The sequence below is a fragment of the Verticillium dahliae genome, genomic scaffold (genome assembly GCF_000150675.1).
Source record: "Verticillium dahliae VdLs.17 supercont1.5 genomic scaffold, whole genome shotgun sequence".
Lineage (NCBI taxonomy): Eukaryota > Fungi > Ascomycota > Sordariomycetes > Glomerellales > Plectosphaerellaceae > Verticillium > Verticillium dahliae.
The window spans coordinates 1,303,883-1,316,727 of record NW_009276938.1 but is presented as its reverse complement, the minus strand read 5'-3'; the positions used below and the strand labels follow the sequence as shown (position 1 = coordinate 1,316,727).

Below are 12,845 nucleotides of genomic sequence, written 5' to 3'. Positions count from 1 at the left end.
CCACTCCCGGCCCAGAGGTGGCCTCAAGGTTGATGCTATTATCCGCCCCTATGTCGGGGACAATAATCAGCCCGGTGTGTAGACGTTTTTTGCACAAACGAAAAAAAGGTGAACAACTAAGTTTTAGGTTTGACCCCCCCCCCCCCCCCCCCCCACCGGGCCCGTATGCATCGTGGCCCCCAGGGCCGAAGAATATCGGGAGTCGGAGATGTCTTCTCATGATCTGACACGTCAATTTCTAACAGGTCAGCACTTATGGCTCTGTGTACCCTGGCGACGAGGGCAAGTCCTACGGTGGGTATGCGGACTATAACCGCACCAACGGACGTTTTGTCATAAAGATCCCAGACGGTCTGTCCTCCGAGTCCGCGGCGCCCATGCTATGCGGTGGCATCACCGTCTTCGCACCCCTTCGAAATAACGGCTGCGGACCTGGCAAGACGGTGGGCATTGTCGGCGTGGGCGGCCTCGGCCATTACGGCATTCTGTTCGCGAAGGCGCTGGGCGCCGACAAGGTCGTTGGTATTTCGAGAAAAGCATCGAAGAAAGCGGATGTGCTGAGCCTTGGCGCCGATGCGTATATCGCGACAGATGACGACAAGGACTGGGCCAAGGAGAATGGCCGCACCCTGGACCTAATCATCTCGACCGTCTCGAGCCCGAAGATGCCCTTGACGGACTATCTCGGCCTCCTCAAAGTCGGCGGTACCCTCATCCAGGTTGGGTACGTTTTATCCTTTTCACATTTCGTACGTCATCGACGCGTCAATAACTGACATGGTTCAACAGTGCACCAGACGGTGGAGAGCTCCCTCCCATCAACGCCTTCACACTGCTTGCCAGCCAGTACAAGATTGGCGGCAGTGGTATCGGTTCACCGTCTGATATCGCGGAGATGCTGCAGCTCGCGGCAGACAAGAAGATCGAGTCGTGGGTCGAGACGAGGCCGCTCAAAGAAGCCAACCAGGCCATCCTCGACATGGACGCCGGCAAGGCTCGGTTCAGGTACGTGCTGGTCAACGAGAAGCACGCATAAATGGGTATGGCACTTCCTGTACAGGGCAAGCCCACGTATATGAGAAGCACAATGAGTAAATTCGGGTGGACGAGTGAAAATGAAGTAAAAAATCCACGTAATAGTCAAATGCTACGCTATGCTGGGGTGGTGAGGTATGTACGTTGAGCCCATATCAGATCAACGCCTCGCCTACCAAGAGAGAGGAAAAACAAGGCCAAAGACACACTCGCCACTTATGCTTCCCCTCATGGCCTCCAACTCCCATGACTATTGTACTGCTCCGGTACCGGCGACCCAGGCATCTCAACAGCATGATACACAGCCGACGGCTGGTTCGGCACAGGAGCCGCGTCAACGGCAACAGAGGCAAGCTCGTAGACGCCCGGATCCTGCCCATAGCCGTGTCCAGCCGGCACGGCTCCCTGCGGCCCTGACATCGGCAGCGGCGGCGACAGATGCCCCCCCGTCCAGGCCTGATCGGGATGCTGGCCCCAAGCCTGGTGCGCCTGCGCCTGCGCCTGCGGCGGCGACGCCCACGAAGAGGGGGGGTACCCGGGGCTTGTGCCGCCCGCGCTCGTCAGCTCCGACACGGGCCGCCACTTCTTGGCCTCTGCCTCGGCCTCGGCGGCCTGCTGCTCCGGCGTCGCCGCAAACTCGGGGCTTCCTGTGCGCAGTCCCCCCTGGCCGCCGGCATGCCACACGCCCGCCGCGCCGAGCATGGGTCGCGCCTCGTCGTGCGCCTTGCGGCTGCGCCTCGACCGCCACGCCATGGCCGCGAAGCCGATGAAGACGGCGGCGCCGACAGCAGACCCGATGCCGATGCCTGCCTTGGCGCCTGTCGAGAGACCCGTGTCGACAGGCACATCAGAGGGGGTGCTGCTTTCGCTGCTGACGGCCGTTGTTGTTGTCGTCGTCGTCGTCGAGCCCGTGGCAGAGGGCGAGCTCCTCGTCGTCGTGGCCGTCGCGGCCATGCTGCTCGCCCTGGCGCCGAGGGCCATGAATTCGGCCTGGGAGATGCTCACTTCGGTGCCGGAGTCGCTGCAGGCCGTGCGCATTGTGGTGTAGACGGTGAGCAGGGTGTCTGGCGCGTCGGTGCCGATGCAGGTCGCGGCGTTTGTGACAAAGTCGCCGCCGTTGCTGCAGAGGCAGCGGTTGTTGGAGGGGACATCGTCGCCCTTGCATTTTGAGCGGTCGCTGGCGTCGAGGAGACAAGGTCGCGCCGAGGAGGGGTAGAGGCTGAAGTCGTTTTCGGGGGTTTGGGCGAGGGACGGGGATACGAGGAGAATCAGAGAGGCCACGAAGGCGAGTCTCCTTCGTGCGCGAGACATTGTCATGATTGATGGTGATGATGCTGATTAAGAGGCGTGTAAAGAAGGCTGTGATGGTAGAATGCGCCTCGTGGTTTCGTTACTCGCAGTAGCTTCAGGCCGTATTCGAATGTTGCGCCGAATTGGCTGTAAGTCGTCTGATTGCGCTCAGGTCCAATGTCGTTTACGTCGCTCAAGGTATCGTCGATCGCCTCAAGTCCACGGTCCAGTTCATCAGTTCGAGAAGCCTCAATTGAACACCAACATGAGCATCAAGGGGTTGGGAAAAGGAGTGAATCCCACAACCACCCAAGAAATGGGAACCAGCTCAGTAAAAAAGAGAAAAACACGACCCGTTCCGACGGTCAAATTAGCCCAAAGCATGTCGCTCGTCCTCCCAGAAAGCAGGGCTCAGCCTGGCAACATTCTCAGCCCAGGGCCCAACGTGGTGATGATGGTCCCCCCTCCACCCCCCCTTTCCGACCCCCCGTTCCCCCCCAACTCGATCCGTCGTCAAGGCTAAGAAGGGGGCCGTCAAGGCTAGGAAGGGGGGCTGAGTCTTACCGGACCGTGGGGCTCTGTGCTTGAAAGTGCTGACAGCACCAGGGCTCTGCGTGCTCTCCACGCCTTCAGCCTCCGCCTCGGGGGATGTCCTCCAGTCCTGTCTGTTGGCTTCCCCTTGCCTCGTATTTTTAGCACTACCACTAGCTGAGATGCCGGCTCCTCCCACCTCCAAGGGTCTTGGCTGTCGATGCTTGGGTCTTTTTTGCTGTGCTGGCAGCCCGGCTCCAGCCACAGCGGAGATGGGCTCTGGCCGGTTTGCCCGCTTGCCATGATTTCGCTTCGCGATCGCATCGCGGTGGACGAACAATGAAGTCTCCCATGTACGGAAGCGGTGTCAACATGCGCCGTTTTCACCGGCTCGTCGCACGTCTGGGAACGACCTTGGCGAGACGCCGTTTCAAGGGATCCCAACGCTGGGGCCTCCGGAGGGATGAGGAGAGGAATGCTGTCGCACAGCAGACGCCCAATTGCGCCTCATCATCTCACCGTTGCCAATCTGGCAACTGGGACCCAGTTCCCGAAAGCGTCATCACAAGACAAAGGGAAACGATCATTTCGCTCTGTCCTGGCGATGGATGGCGGCATCCTGGATCCTGCTGACGGACGAGACCCCTGGCTTGCTCTGCCCCACGAGCCGCAACGGACTGTCAGATTCTGACCTTTCCAATCTCGAACGGGCCAGGACGCATCAATCACGCGTGGGGCGCTGGGCATTGGACTGCTCGCTCTTGAGGAGGGCCCACTTTGGTTTGTAGGATGAAGCTGGTTGATGATCGATCACCAAAACGAGATGACCAACCACACGCGTGTCCAGGCGGTTACGAAGAATGGTGAAAGGGCAAGATGAAAAAAAAAAGAAAAAAAAAAACAGTCGTTATCTCATCAGACAAATCGCGCCCCCGGCAACGATGCCTTGGCCACCCCCTAATGCATATCCCTAAGCCTTCTCCTGCCCAACGGGAACCAACCTCCCGACCACGAGATACTTGCTCTCGAACCTCTCCTCCCAGCCCTGTAGCGCCTCCATCTCCTCAGCCCCGAGCCCCTCGAGCGTGTCGAGCGGCCCGTCGAGATCCTTGGTCAGCATGTCCTCGTCGAAGCTCCCACACGCGAGACCCCGCGAGGCGTCGCGGCCGGCAAAGTTGGCATAGGGTCCTTCGGGGCCGTAAAAGTTGCGCCCGCTCGAGACGTCAAAGACGCGGCCGCGGACGGCGAGGTAGACGGGGCTGTTGTCCTTGCCTGTGAAGGGGAGGAGCGTGTGTGGTGTGAAGGTTCGGAAGACGGTGGCCGGGGGTTCGCGCGGCAGAGTCTGCGGCGGCGAGGGGCGGAAGAGGGAGTAGAGGGTGTAGAAGACGAGGAGGGCGACGAGGACGTTGAGGGGGGTCAGGAAGGCGCCGCTGGAGAAAGAGTCCTCTGTCAGTTGGAGGATGGACCGAGGGTCGAGGAGGGGTAGACGGACCTGGAGGGTTCTTTGGCCGCTTCTTGCGACATGCGCTGCTCAACGTAATCCATGTTGACGCTTCGATCCCTTGGGCAGTCGGTGTCCTGGAAAGGCTGTGGAAAGGCTGGGCAACGTAGTTGTTTTGAAAGGATGTTCGGAAGGATCGGGGCTGTGATGATCGTGGTGGTGCCTCGGCATCTCGACACCCAACATTCTGTCTCGCATCAGCACATGGACAGAGCTCTCCGCTTCTGAGTGTTGGAGCTTCCAACCAATGGGAGTGGCTGGATTGAAGCTTGTCACGTGACAGGAACATGACCATCTGCGCCTGATCATTCTCGATCACAACCATCTTGATTCAAGCCTATTTATCTTGACATGTTCAGGAATTTCATGCGCATGTCGGAACAACTGACGGATTCTCTCTCTCAGTCATATTTGTCTCTCGGTCAGATCGCCCACGAACTCCCTTCTCTGCCCTCGCATGGCATACGATTGAGGAATGGTCGAACAAGCTGCTGAAGGTCTTGGCGCAGTCACTGTGATGCCTCTTCTTACCCACGACCGACCACCTGTGATGCAGTATGCGAATGGATCCAATCATGAGGTCAAGTTTGCTTCATGTGTCTTTACGGAAAAAGAACTCCGAGGGAGGTCAAGAGGATCTTGGGGTAAATACTTGACGCACCATGGTCAAGCCTCACTATGGTCTAATCCTTTGACCTCGGCGGCTCCTTTGAGATCAGCCTTTGTATTTGGTCTTTGACCATCGGGGTATGGACTTTTAATCCATCCTCCCAAGCCTTCCAACGTTGGATAAGTACCTTCTGAGCGCACGTCGCGATTCGCCTTCGCAGCTGTTTCTTCATCCTCCACCCTCTTGCTTTGCCTTCCCCTCGACTCCTGACTAAACAGTATCTGGTAACGTCCATCATGGCCTCAGCAAGAACATCCAGCCTGTCTCCTGGGAATATCAAGTATATTGCCAACCGGCCCGCCATCCACCGCCGTTATCCCTCACTGCCCTCAGCGCGCAATCCTCGTCGTGCTGCGCCCCGAAGACGACCCCCTCCTCGCCGCGATGGTGATAACCGCGGCACGGCCATCGTCGTCAAGGTTGGCGGCTCGCTCTTCACCCTCAGCAGGCTCCAAGGTCTCGTTGACAGCGCCCATACCAACGGCAAGATTCCGCGCCGAGTTGTCCTGCCGCGCGACTCGCTCGCCGCAGCAGCCATGGTCGAGCGTTGGAAAGATGTCATTCTCGAAACCCGCCAGGCCGAGCGGGAGGCTGCTTTCAAGGCCATCACGGAAGCAGAGGAGACAGCAGCTTCTGCCGAAGCAACTGCCCAGGCTAGCACGGACGACGCGCCGCAGGCGAAGCGTCCATTTTTGTGGGCGACTGCTCGGACAAGGGGCAGCTCTGTTTGGCGGCCCGTGGAGACCACGACAGCGTCTGGGCGGGTGAAGAAGTTTCTCCGCAAAGTACCGGTCAAACCAGTGTTCGAAAGCCCGGCTCACACTATACCTGTTGCCCCGAATATGCCTGTGAGCAAACCTGTCAGTGAACAGCCTGTCTGCCCGCCACTTTTTCCCGAGAGCCTCGCCACCGAAACACCAACTGTCCAGGTCACAGCCCCCAAGACCTCGACGGCGAAGACGTTGGCTGTCAAAGGGACGAACCCGACACCAGCCGCCTTACCAGAAGCCACTCAGGTGCTAGATCTGGTGACGCCAACCATCCCCAAGCCGGCGAGCAAGACCACAGTCGATAGAGCGGAGCGTCCTTCACAAGCAAAAATCAAGCCACTGGTGCTCAAGCCATTTAACAATGACTGGTTGACTAAAAAGAAGCCAGTCAGTAAGGCGCCAGCTCAGCAACCAGCGAGCAGCACACTATCAACTGCCAGCATGTCAAGCCTTCAGGTGCCAGCGCGTGAGACAGAAAAGACAAAGACACCAGTCAACCCACCTCTGGCCAGCAACCCATTAACCGGGACGATGCCCATCAGCTCACACCCAGCCCTGCAGAAGATAACCATCAAGACATCAGCTCATAGCCCGGCCAGTACACCTCTGACAAGGAAAACACCAAGCAACAGTGCAGTCAAACCCAAAATGTCGACCAGTTCAACGCCAGGTTCCAAGCTTAGACTTTCCAAACCCTCATGAGGTCGCCACCGAGAAGGAACTGTCTAACGGAACAATCATGTGAACGAACTTCGGCTGCCGTAGGTAGTCGCAAGCTTCGAGAAAGCTCATAAGACAAAGTATCGCTTGAGCACACGTCAGAGGTTTCGAGTCATGATGAATGGGCCCCATTAGGTGTGAAAAGAGTTTTCAAGCTCACGTTTAGCTGCATGATTGAGGATGACCTTGGGTAAGGGCGGAGGGGAATGTCCATTGTCCAGTCTATGTAATCATGGCATGGGGGAAGCAGTAGTTTGTGCGCGATTCTAGTCAGGTCATGCTGATAAGAAAGCAATCGCTTGGCATTGGTGTCAACTCACTTTGAAATACTCATCTTTTTCCATCTTTCAAACGTGTCGCCGTCTCCTTTTCCCCCGTGCTGTCACCCTCGAAGGCCCGAGTCCACAGCTCAACTGGCCGCCGCAATCGCCATCTCCCTCTCCACAACAGCCAGCCCCGGCTCTTTGTCCGACTCCACGGCCGGAACCTCCTCCCTCGCACCGAAATCATCCCGTCCGCTCTCAAACACCTTTTCGAAATCGTACTCGCTCCAACGAATCTCGGGGCACAGGCCGGCAAACTTCCACACGCCGTCAATCTTGCGATACCAGTGTTTGTTATAGCTGTGCGCATGCCCCTTGACGAGAACCTCCGACATGCTCGCGTCGCGGTATTTCTGGTGCGGCACGCGCAGCTGGTGGTGGCCCACGACCTCCGTGTCCGAGACGCGCTCCCAGCGGGTGCCGCCGATGAAGTGCTGCGTCTTGAGGAGGGGATCGCCGAGGACACTCGGGGAGGAGATCATGGCGAGGAACTCGGAAGCGGGCATGGCCTCCCAGATCTTGTCTAGGAACGAGCGGTAGTCGATCTGTCACTTGAAGCATCAGAATTGTCAATGTCACAGGCTTGGGAGTGAAACGAGAAGACATACGCGGAGCTCTGGGGCGATGCACCGGGACAGGCGGTCCCAGTCTTTTGAGTCATAGCTGTCGGCCCACTCGAAGCAGGCCGTTGTGAGGCCGAGGTAGTCGTCGAAGGTGATGTTGGCGGGGTTGGGTGCTGCTGCCATGGTGGACGCTGAAGCTGGGTCTGGGCGGTGGCGCTGGTGTCGAGTTCTTGCAGCTGCAGAAAGTTGGAAATCTGAGCTTCAAAGAGGTATTCGTGCATTTTCCTTGACCACTGTCACCTTTTGTATGGCTACCAACATCAATTTGAGACGATTTGACCGCCCTTATGACCGTGGCGGCGGTCGGACTCCGGCGGAGCTGCGGAGATCCACTCCGGAGGCCGGCACCTTGTCTTCGGACTTGGGTGGGGAGAGCCGAAGTTGTATGTGGCCCCGATATCGTGTAGTTATGTCGCGCTTGGACGTTCTTTAATGATTCCCGTCACATGAACTGCGTGCTATGAGTTGGAGTCTGTTCCAATGCAAGGGCGGGTGACAGGCACCACATAGATGACGGACAGTCACCGCTGCGTCACACCACAGTGCCAAGGTAGCCTTGAGCATGCTTCATCGGCCACAACAGTCCCGGTCGGTCACAATGGGATAATCTCGGTCCCGGAATCGTTACCTGGGATTCTCTTTGCGAGGTGTACCAATCATACCAGTGCTACCGTGACACATACTGAACCTAGTCACCCACCTCTCGGGGCGCACTCGCAGAGCCACCCGAGCCCGACGGCAGCACCTGCAACACGGGAATGTACCTCCCTTCTGCTATGGCATCATCATTTGATGCTTGAGGCGTCATGGTTATCCTCTTATCCCTCAACGACTTAATGATCGACCACGCCGAGTAGTCCTCTCTTGAGTGCATCTCCTCTGCCACCTCTGAGAAGCTTCCAACACTGCTCTCGCCATTTCTTGCCTTGACATCTTCGAGCTTGACGGCGAAGTCGACCTCCAGAATGCCGGATGGACGTGGCACAGGGTGCGCCTGCACCAAGATGTACCAGAACCCACAGCCAGACAGGACGGTGACGAGCACCCCCGAAACGATAAACACCCACGCCGTCCACAGCGGTCCAACAAATTTCATGATGGACCGGCCTCCCGTCGCCACCGTCAATAGTTCAGGCGGGAACGCCCGCTTCTCTGGCGGCAGCGCCATGGTATAATTGGCATACTGCAGCGCCGTGATGCCAAACTGCAGCGGCACGGCGAGGAAGTTACGCAGCTGCTCGACAGGCACGTCATGATCGGGAAAGAACTCGGTATAGGTGCGATATTTCCACGCAAGGCGATGAATCGTTACGTTGATCGACTGGCGGTCGATGAGGTCTGCCTCTGCGGTAGGGATGAAGATGTGTCGCCAGATCCGCAGGGCTTCGGGCGCCGACATGGGCTGCAGGACCTGCTCGGATGTCGGCGTGACGTGTTTGATTGAGAGGTCGCTGCGATCGTAGGTCGTCGTCGCGTTCTGGCGGTAGACTGTCATGAGGGTCTTCGTGCGCAGTGGTGCTGTGGCCCAGCGTTCGGGGAGGGGACATTCGCCGTAGAGCTGCGTGAAACTTGGACAAGCTCTCCAGCCTGGGGAGCACTGCGTCAGCGAGGAAGATCAATTGTCTGGTTGGCTCGGGTCTTACCTGCGGCGAGAGAGTCGCCGACCTGTCTGATACACATCTGCAGGCCATCGCTCATGCCTGCAGGCGTGAGGTATACAGCGCACTCTTTCTCAATATCGAAGCGGAAGTCGGCAGGCAGTGGATCAAAGCGGGCTGCGAGGCCCGGTGCTCGCATGATGCTGATGGAGTCGACGTCGTTGAAGGTGCCTCCTTGGAGGATGGTCGAGTTCATCAACGGCACAACCTTACGAGCAATCTCCATGCCGCCGGGGAGGAAGATGGCGGAACAGTTTCCTTCACAGCCTTCCATCGACCATGCTGTTGAGTATCGGGGATAGTTCATGAGCTGCTGGGCCCATGTGTCGAAGAACCCCGCCATGTACGATGCGGGGATATTGTCGAGCACGCTGACATCCGGCGGAATGGTGCCAGCGTAGACAGCAACGCTAGGTCCATCCTGAATGAAATGGTGCTGGAAACTGTTTTGAACTGGATTTTGTAAGTATGCTGTACTGGAACCGACAACGAAAGCCATGCAAGTGGCTTGCTTACATTTGAGAACGGAACCAAAGCCAAGGCCCATGAATGGCAGAGCAAGTCTGTTCAACGTTAAAACATTGTCTTGGACATCATTTCTCATGATGCAGACCTACCTGAATATGCCCCAAGTGTTCCTGAGCCTACTGTCGAGAATAAACTTGAGCACCGAGAACCAGTCGGTCGCCGGACTAAGCTGAAAGAAGCTTGAGGCCGAAGTCCCCCCCTTACCATCAACCCTCGAAGACAACGACCATCTCAATGCATCCAAAAGTCCCTGTACCATGAAGCACAGAACCATGGCATAGAGCTGAGAAAAGATCGAGAGCAACAAGTTGGTGACTGACGCCTCAAACACGAGGACGCCGATCTTGGGGTCCCTCCTGATGAGAACCTTGTGGATGAATAGTGAGTAAAGAACTGTGAACAGCGCGCTGGCGAGCCACGCAGTCAGTGGGAGCCATATCGGGCGACAGTGGCCCCAGAAGCTGCGCTTAGGGACCAGTTGCACTTCGTCTATCGTGACGAGAGGCGAAGGTTCCGGTTTTGTTTCTGGGAGGCGGAGATCTAGCGGCACCTTACGGTCCGAGTCGAAATCAAAGCTGACATCTTCGAACGAAGAGTAATCCGGGTATTGCTCAGGGTACTGTTCCATGCTGGGTGTTTGGAGACGGAAGCTCACATCGCTGCTTTTGCACGAGGTCGTAAAGAGCGTTGGTTCTTAAGGGTCGTGAAGCGAGGCCCTCCGTCGATAAAAGAGGGAAACCTTGGAACGAGAATCATAGTTTGACCCGGCAGATGAGAGGCATCGTTAAGGAAGGTAGGTAGGGACATGCGTTGAGAAACTTGGGGGCCAAAGAAGCCCGTAGTTGGGCTATCCCGTGTTGCGAACCAGCGTGGTCTCTCGACGAGAAGGAAATCGATACAAGGGGGTTGGGGGCCAATGGGCCAATGGAGTTGTCCATCCGAGCCTAGAAGGATGTGTGGCTTTTGGTCTGCATGAAAAGGTGGTATTGGCGAGATGAATAGAGGTTGAAGCCTTGGTGGGAGCCAATCAGACCTGATCGGAAATGCAGTATCACACCCCATCTCCTGGTCGCTGGTTCTCGATTCTGTGAAGTCGGAGGAGGTGCAGACGGAGCTGAACACGCTTTCGGCTCGAAGGCCGCTGGCGTCTTCGTCGGTAACACAAAGCGGAGAGCGCATAGGAGTCGTGACCGGGCAGATCGCAGGCATCATGGAAGGCCACACAAGCGTCGCCAACACCAAATGAAAAAGGTGCGCCAAGTTATTTGAACGAACTCTCGAATTCACATCATCCCATGGTATTTTGTCTGTGTCATCGGCGTGGCGTCGTCTTAACTCAGATCACGGACCGTTCCACGCCTCCTCCACGCCTTTGCTCAGATTACCGCAGCGGGGTGGCTGAATGGGCGTCCGTGCCTGCAGGGCGAGCAGGTGTCTGATTTCCCCCTCCTCGGATCCCTGGCCAGAAAATTATAGCGAAAGCAACGATTGGCGGAAGACCGACGGTGTGCTGGTGTCTCACCATGTGGTCTTCGTAAGGCTGGATTAAGAAAAACGGAGCAGCCAAAACCAGACGGGTCATCAATCGCTCCGAAGGGAACCCTTCGCTTCGCGAGTGACTTAACACGCGATACGTCAGTGGATAGCGCGCTTCGTGCGATTCCTAAGTGCGTATATTAATCCGGCAGTCGGTTAGGGTCCAGAATCTTACCCAGAGACTAGAACAACATCGTTGCATCTTACTGACTCGACGTTATCCATTTATCCGATAAAGATTCCCATAGAACTGTTGTTGCCGATCAGGCAAGGTTCTGTTCTGTGACCCAGGAGTACTTTCATCCCAAATGTGGAGTCCTCATTTGATGCATTTGTTCTGTCGTTATCGCCCCGGTAAGACTCCTTACCGATGCTGGATCTGACCAATTACCTTCGTTTGGACTTCTGGAAGTCTCCTTTTGTACCTTAACAACAATCAATCCACTTTGTTCAATTCCGTGGTGACAGTTATGAGCCCGGGCGACGATACAGCTCCTTGACCTTCGATATCTACAGCAGGGCGCCTACGGCCAATACGCCTGCTGCGAAGCTGTCTACAGCTGAATCGCCGCTGCACTTCAACAGTCAATTGACGCGACGTTTCGCCATTGACGACCACTGGCCAAGGGCCGTTACCGACATCCTCCAGGAGAGCGATCATCTCTCCACGACACATCGAAGCAGGAGAAATCAGCTCCTCAAGACCAATTGAACCTCCGAGACGTGTGGCCTAGGGCTTGAGTACACGCGGGGTCAATTGATGATATTCAACATACACGCGATCAGTCGCGACCATCGAACGACCTCCCCGACGGTCTCCGACAACGCCCAGGGATCCTCAAGATGGACTCTGGTAAGCACAGAGTGACACTTACAAGGAGGGAGGAATGGAGGACATGGCTCAACTCCGTCAGAGCCGTGGCGACCTCCTACGAGGCCTGGGATCTAGTCGACCCAGACAAAGAGGCTGACAGGCGGCCCAAGAGGGCCAAGAAGCCAACAGCACCGTCATTCGAAGATGAGACGCGAGATCTCAGCACACTGCTGACGTTGTACAAGATCCATTTGGACATCTACAACAGGGAGTCAGCGGGCCTCCAGGAGGTCCAGAAATACATCCTCAACACAGTCGACAGGAGCCTTTCGGCCGTCTTCATGAACGAGGAAAGCAGCCAGGAGTGGCTCAAGGCGTTGAAGGACCACTTCGCCCCTTCCGACATGGGACAGAAACAATACATTCGCCAGCGCTGGGAGGAGCATATGGCGATGATCAAGAAGATGGACCATGAGAAGTGGGTTGACGACTTCATCCTACTCTGTATCGAAGTTGAGAAGCACGGGATTCCTCAGCTTAAAGAAGCCGCAGATCAAAATGTTCAATTCCTTCGGGCAATTCTTTCCGTGTCTCCAGGGTGGGCCGAAGCAGAGTGCGCCCACCAAGTTCGCCGGGAGCTGGATGATCGTGATGGAGGGAAGGTACTGGCGTTGAGGTACAAGAGCTACCTTAGAGACTACCAACCGCATCGCCTCACCACCAAGCCATCTCAGACGTCCTTCTACAGCGACTCGGTGACCTTCATGGGCAAGGACCGGAATGGTCAAAGTGATCGGACGAGTGCCCAGGATTCCCATCGTGACTCTCCTCAACAGCCAAACAGCT

The 12,845-nt window shown here is 56.7% G+C and overlaps 6 protein-coding genes across 6 annotated transcripts in view; 2 read left to right on the top strand and 4 right to left on the bottom strand.

The window, feature by feature from the left end:
- Positions 1–885, top strand: part of VDAG_03397 (mannitol dehydrogenase) — a gene marked incomplete at both ends in the record, with an annotated part of 1,639 nt that extends 754 nt beyond the window's left edge. The window contains 2 exons of the mRNA XM_009657262.1: positions 251–724; positions 798–885. Of these exons, the coding sequence (XP_009655557.1) occupies positions 251–724; positions 798–885 (562 nt within the window). The remainder of the gene's footprint in view (positions 1–250; positions 725–797) is intronic.
- A 378-nt stretch (positions 886–1,263) lies between these two features.
- Positions 1,264–2,346, bottom strand: VDAG_03396 (uncharacterized protein; the record flags this gene model as incomplete). The annotated part of the gene is made up of 1 exon (XM_009657261.1): positions 1,264–2,346. The coding sequence occupies one exon, from the start codon at positions 2,344–2,346 to the stop codon at positions 1,264–1,266; it is 1,083 nt and encodes a 360-aa protein (XP_009655556.1).
- Positions 2,347–3,826: 1,480 nt separating this feature from the next.
- On the bottom strand, positions 3,827–4,518 carry VDAG_03395 (membrane-associated progesterone receptor component 1; the record flags this gene model as incomplete). The annotated part of the gene is made up of 2 exons (XM_009657260.1): positions 4,349–4,518; positions 3,827–4,286 (listed from the first exon to the last, which is right to left on the bottom strand). The coding sequence occupies exons 1-2, from the start codon at positions 4,399–4,401 to the stop codon at positions 3,827–3,829; spliced, it is 513 nt and encodes a 170-aa protein (XP_009655555.1). The 5' UTR covers positions 4,402–4,518.
- A 745-nt stretch (positions 4,519–5,263) lies between these two features.
- On the top strand, positions 5,264–6,866 carry VDAG_03394 (uncharacterized protein; the record flags this gene model as incomplete). The annotated part of the gene is made up of 1 exon (XM_009657259.1): positions 5,264–6,866. One exon carries the CDS (start codon positions 5,264–5,266, stop codon positions 6,497–6,499), a length of 1,236 nt encoding a protein of 411 aa, XP_009655554.1. The 3' UTR covers positions 6,500–6,866.
- A 60-nt stretch (positions 6,867–6,926) lies between these two features.
- VDAG_03393 (scytalone dehydratase) lies at positions 6,927–7,689 on the bottom strand (the record flags this gene model as incomplete). Its single annotated transcript, XM_009657258.1, has 2 exons — positions 7,449–7,689; positions 6,927–7,385 (listed from the first exon to the last, which is right to left on the bottom strand). Exons 1-2 carry the CDS (start codon positions 7,584–7,586, stop codon positions 6,927–6,929), a joined length of 597 nt encoding a protein of 198 aa, XP_009655553.1. The 5' UTR covers positions 7,587–7,689.
- Positions 7,690–8,151: 462 nt separating this feature from the next.
- VDAG_03392 (uncharacterized protein) lies at positions 8,152–10,277 on the bottom strand (the record flags this gene model as incomplete). Its single annotated transcript, XM_009657257.1, has 5 exons — positions 8,152–8,951; positions 9,107–9,574; positions 9,638–9,684; positions 9,739–9,818; positions 9,906–10,277. 5 exons carry the CDS (start codon positions 10,275–10,277, stop codon positions 8,152–8,154), a joined length of 1,767 nt encoding a protein of 588 aa, XP_009655552.1.
- Between the last annotated feature and the right edge of the window lie 2,568 nt (positions 10,278–12,845).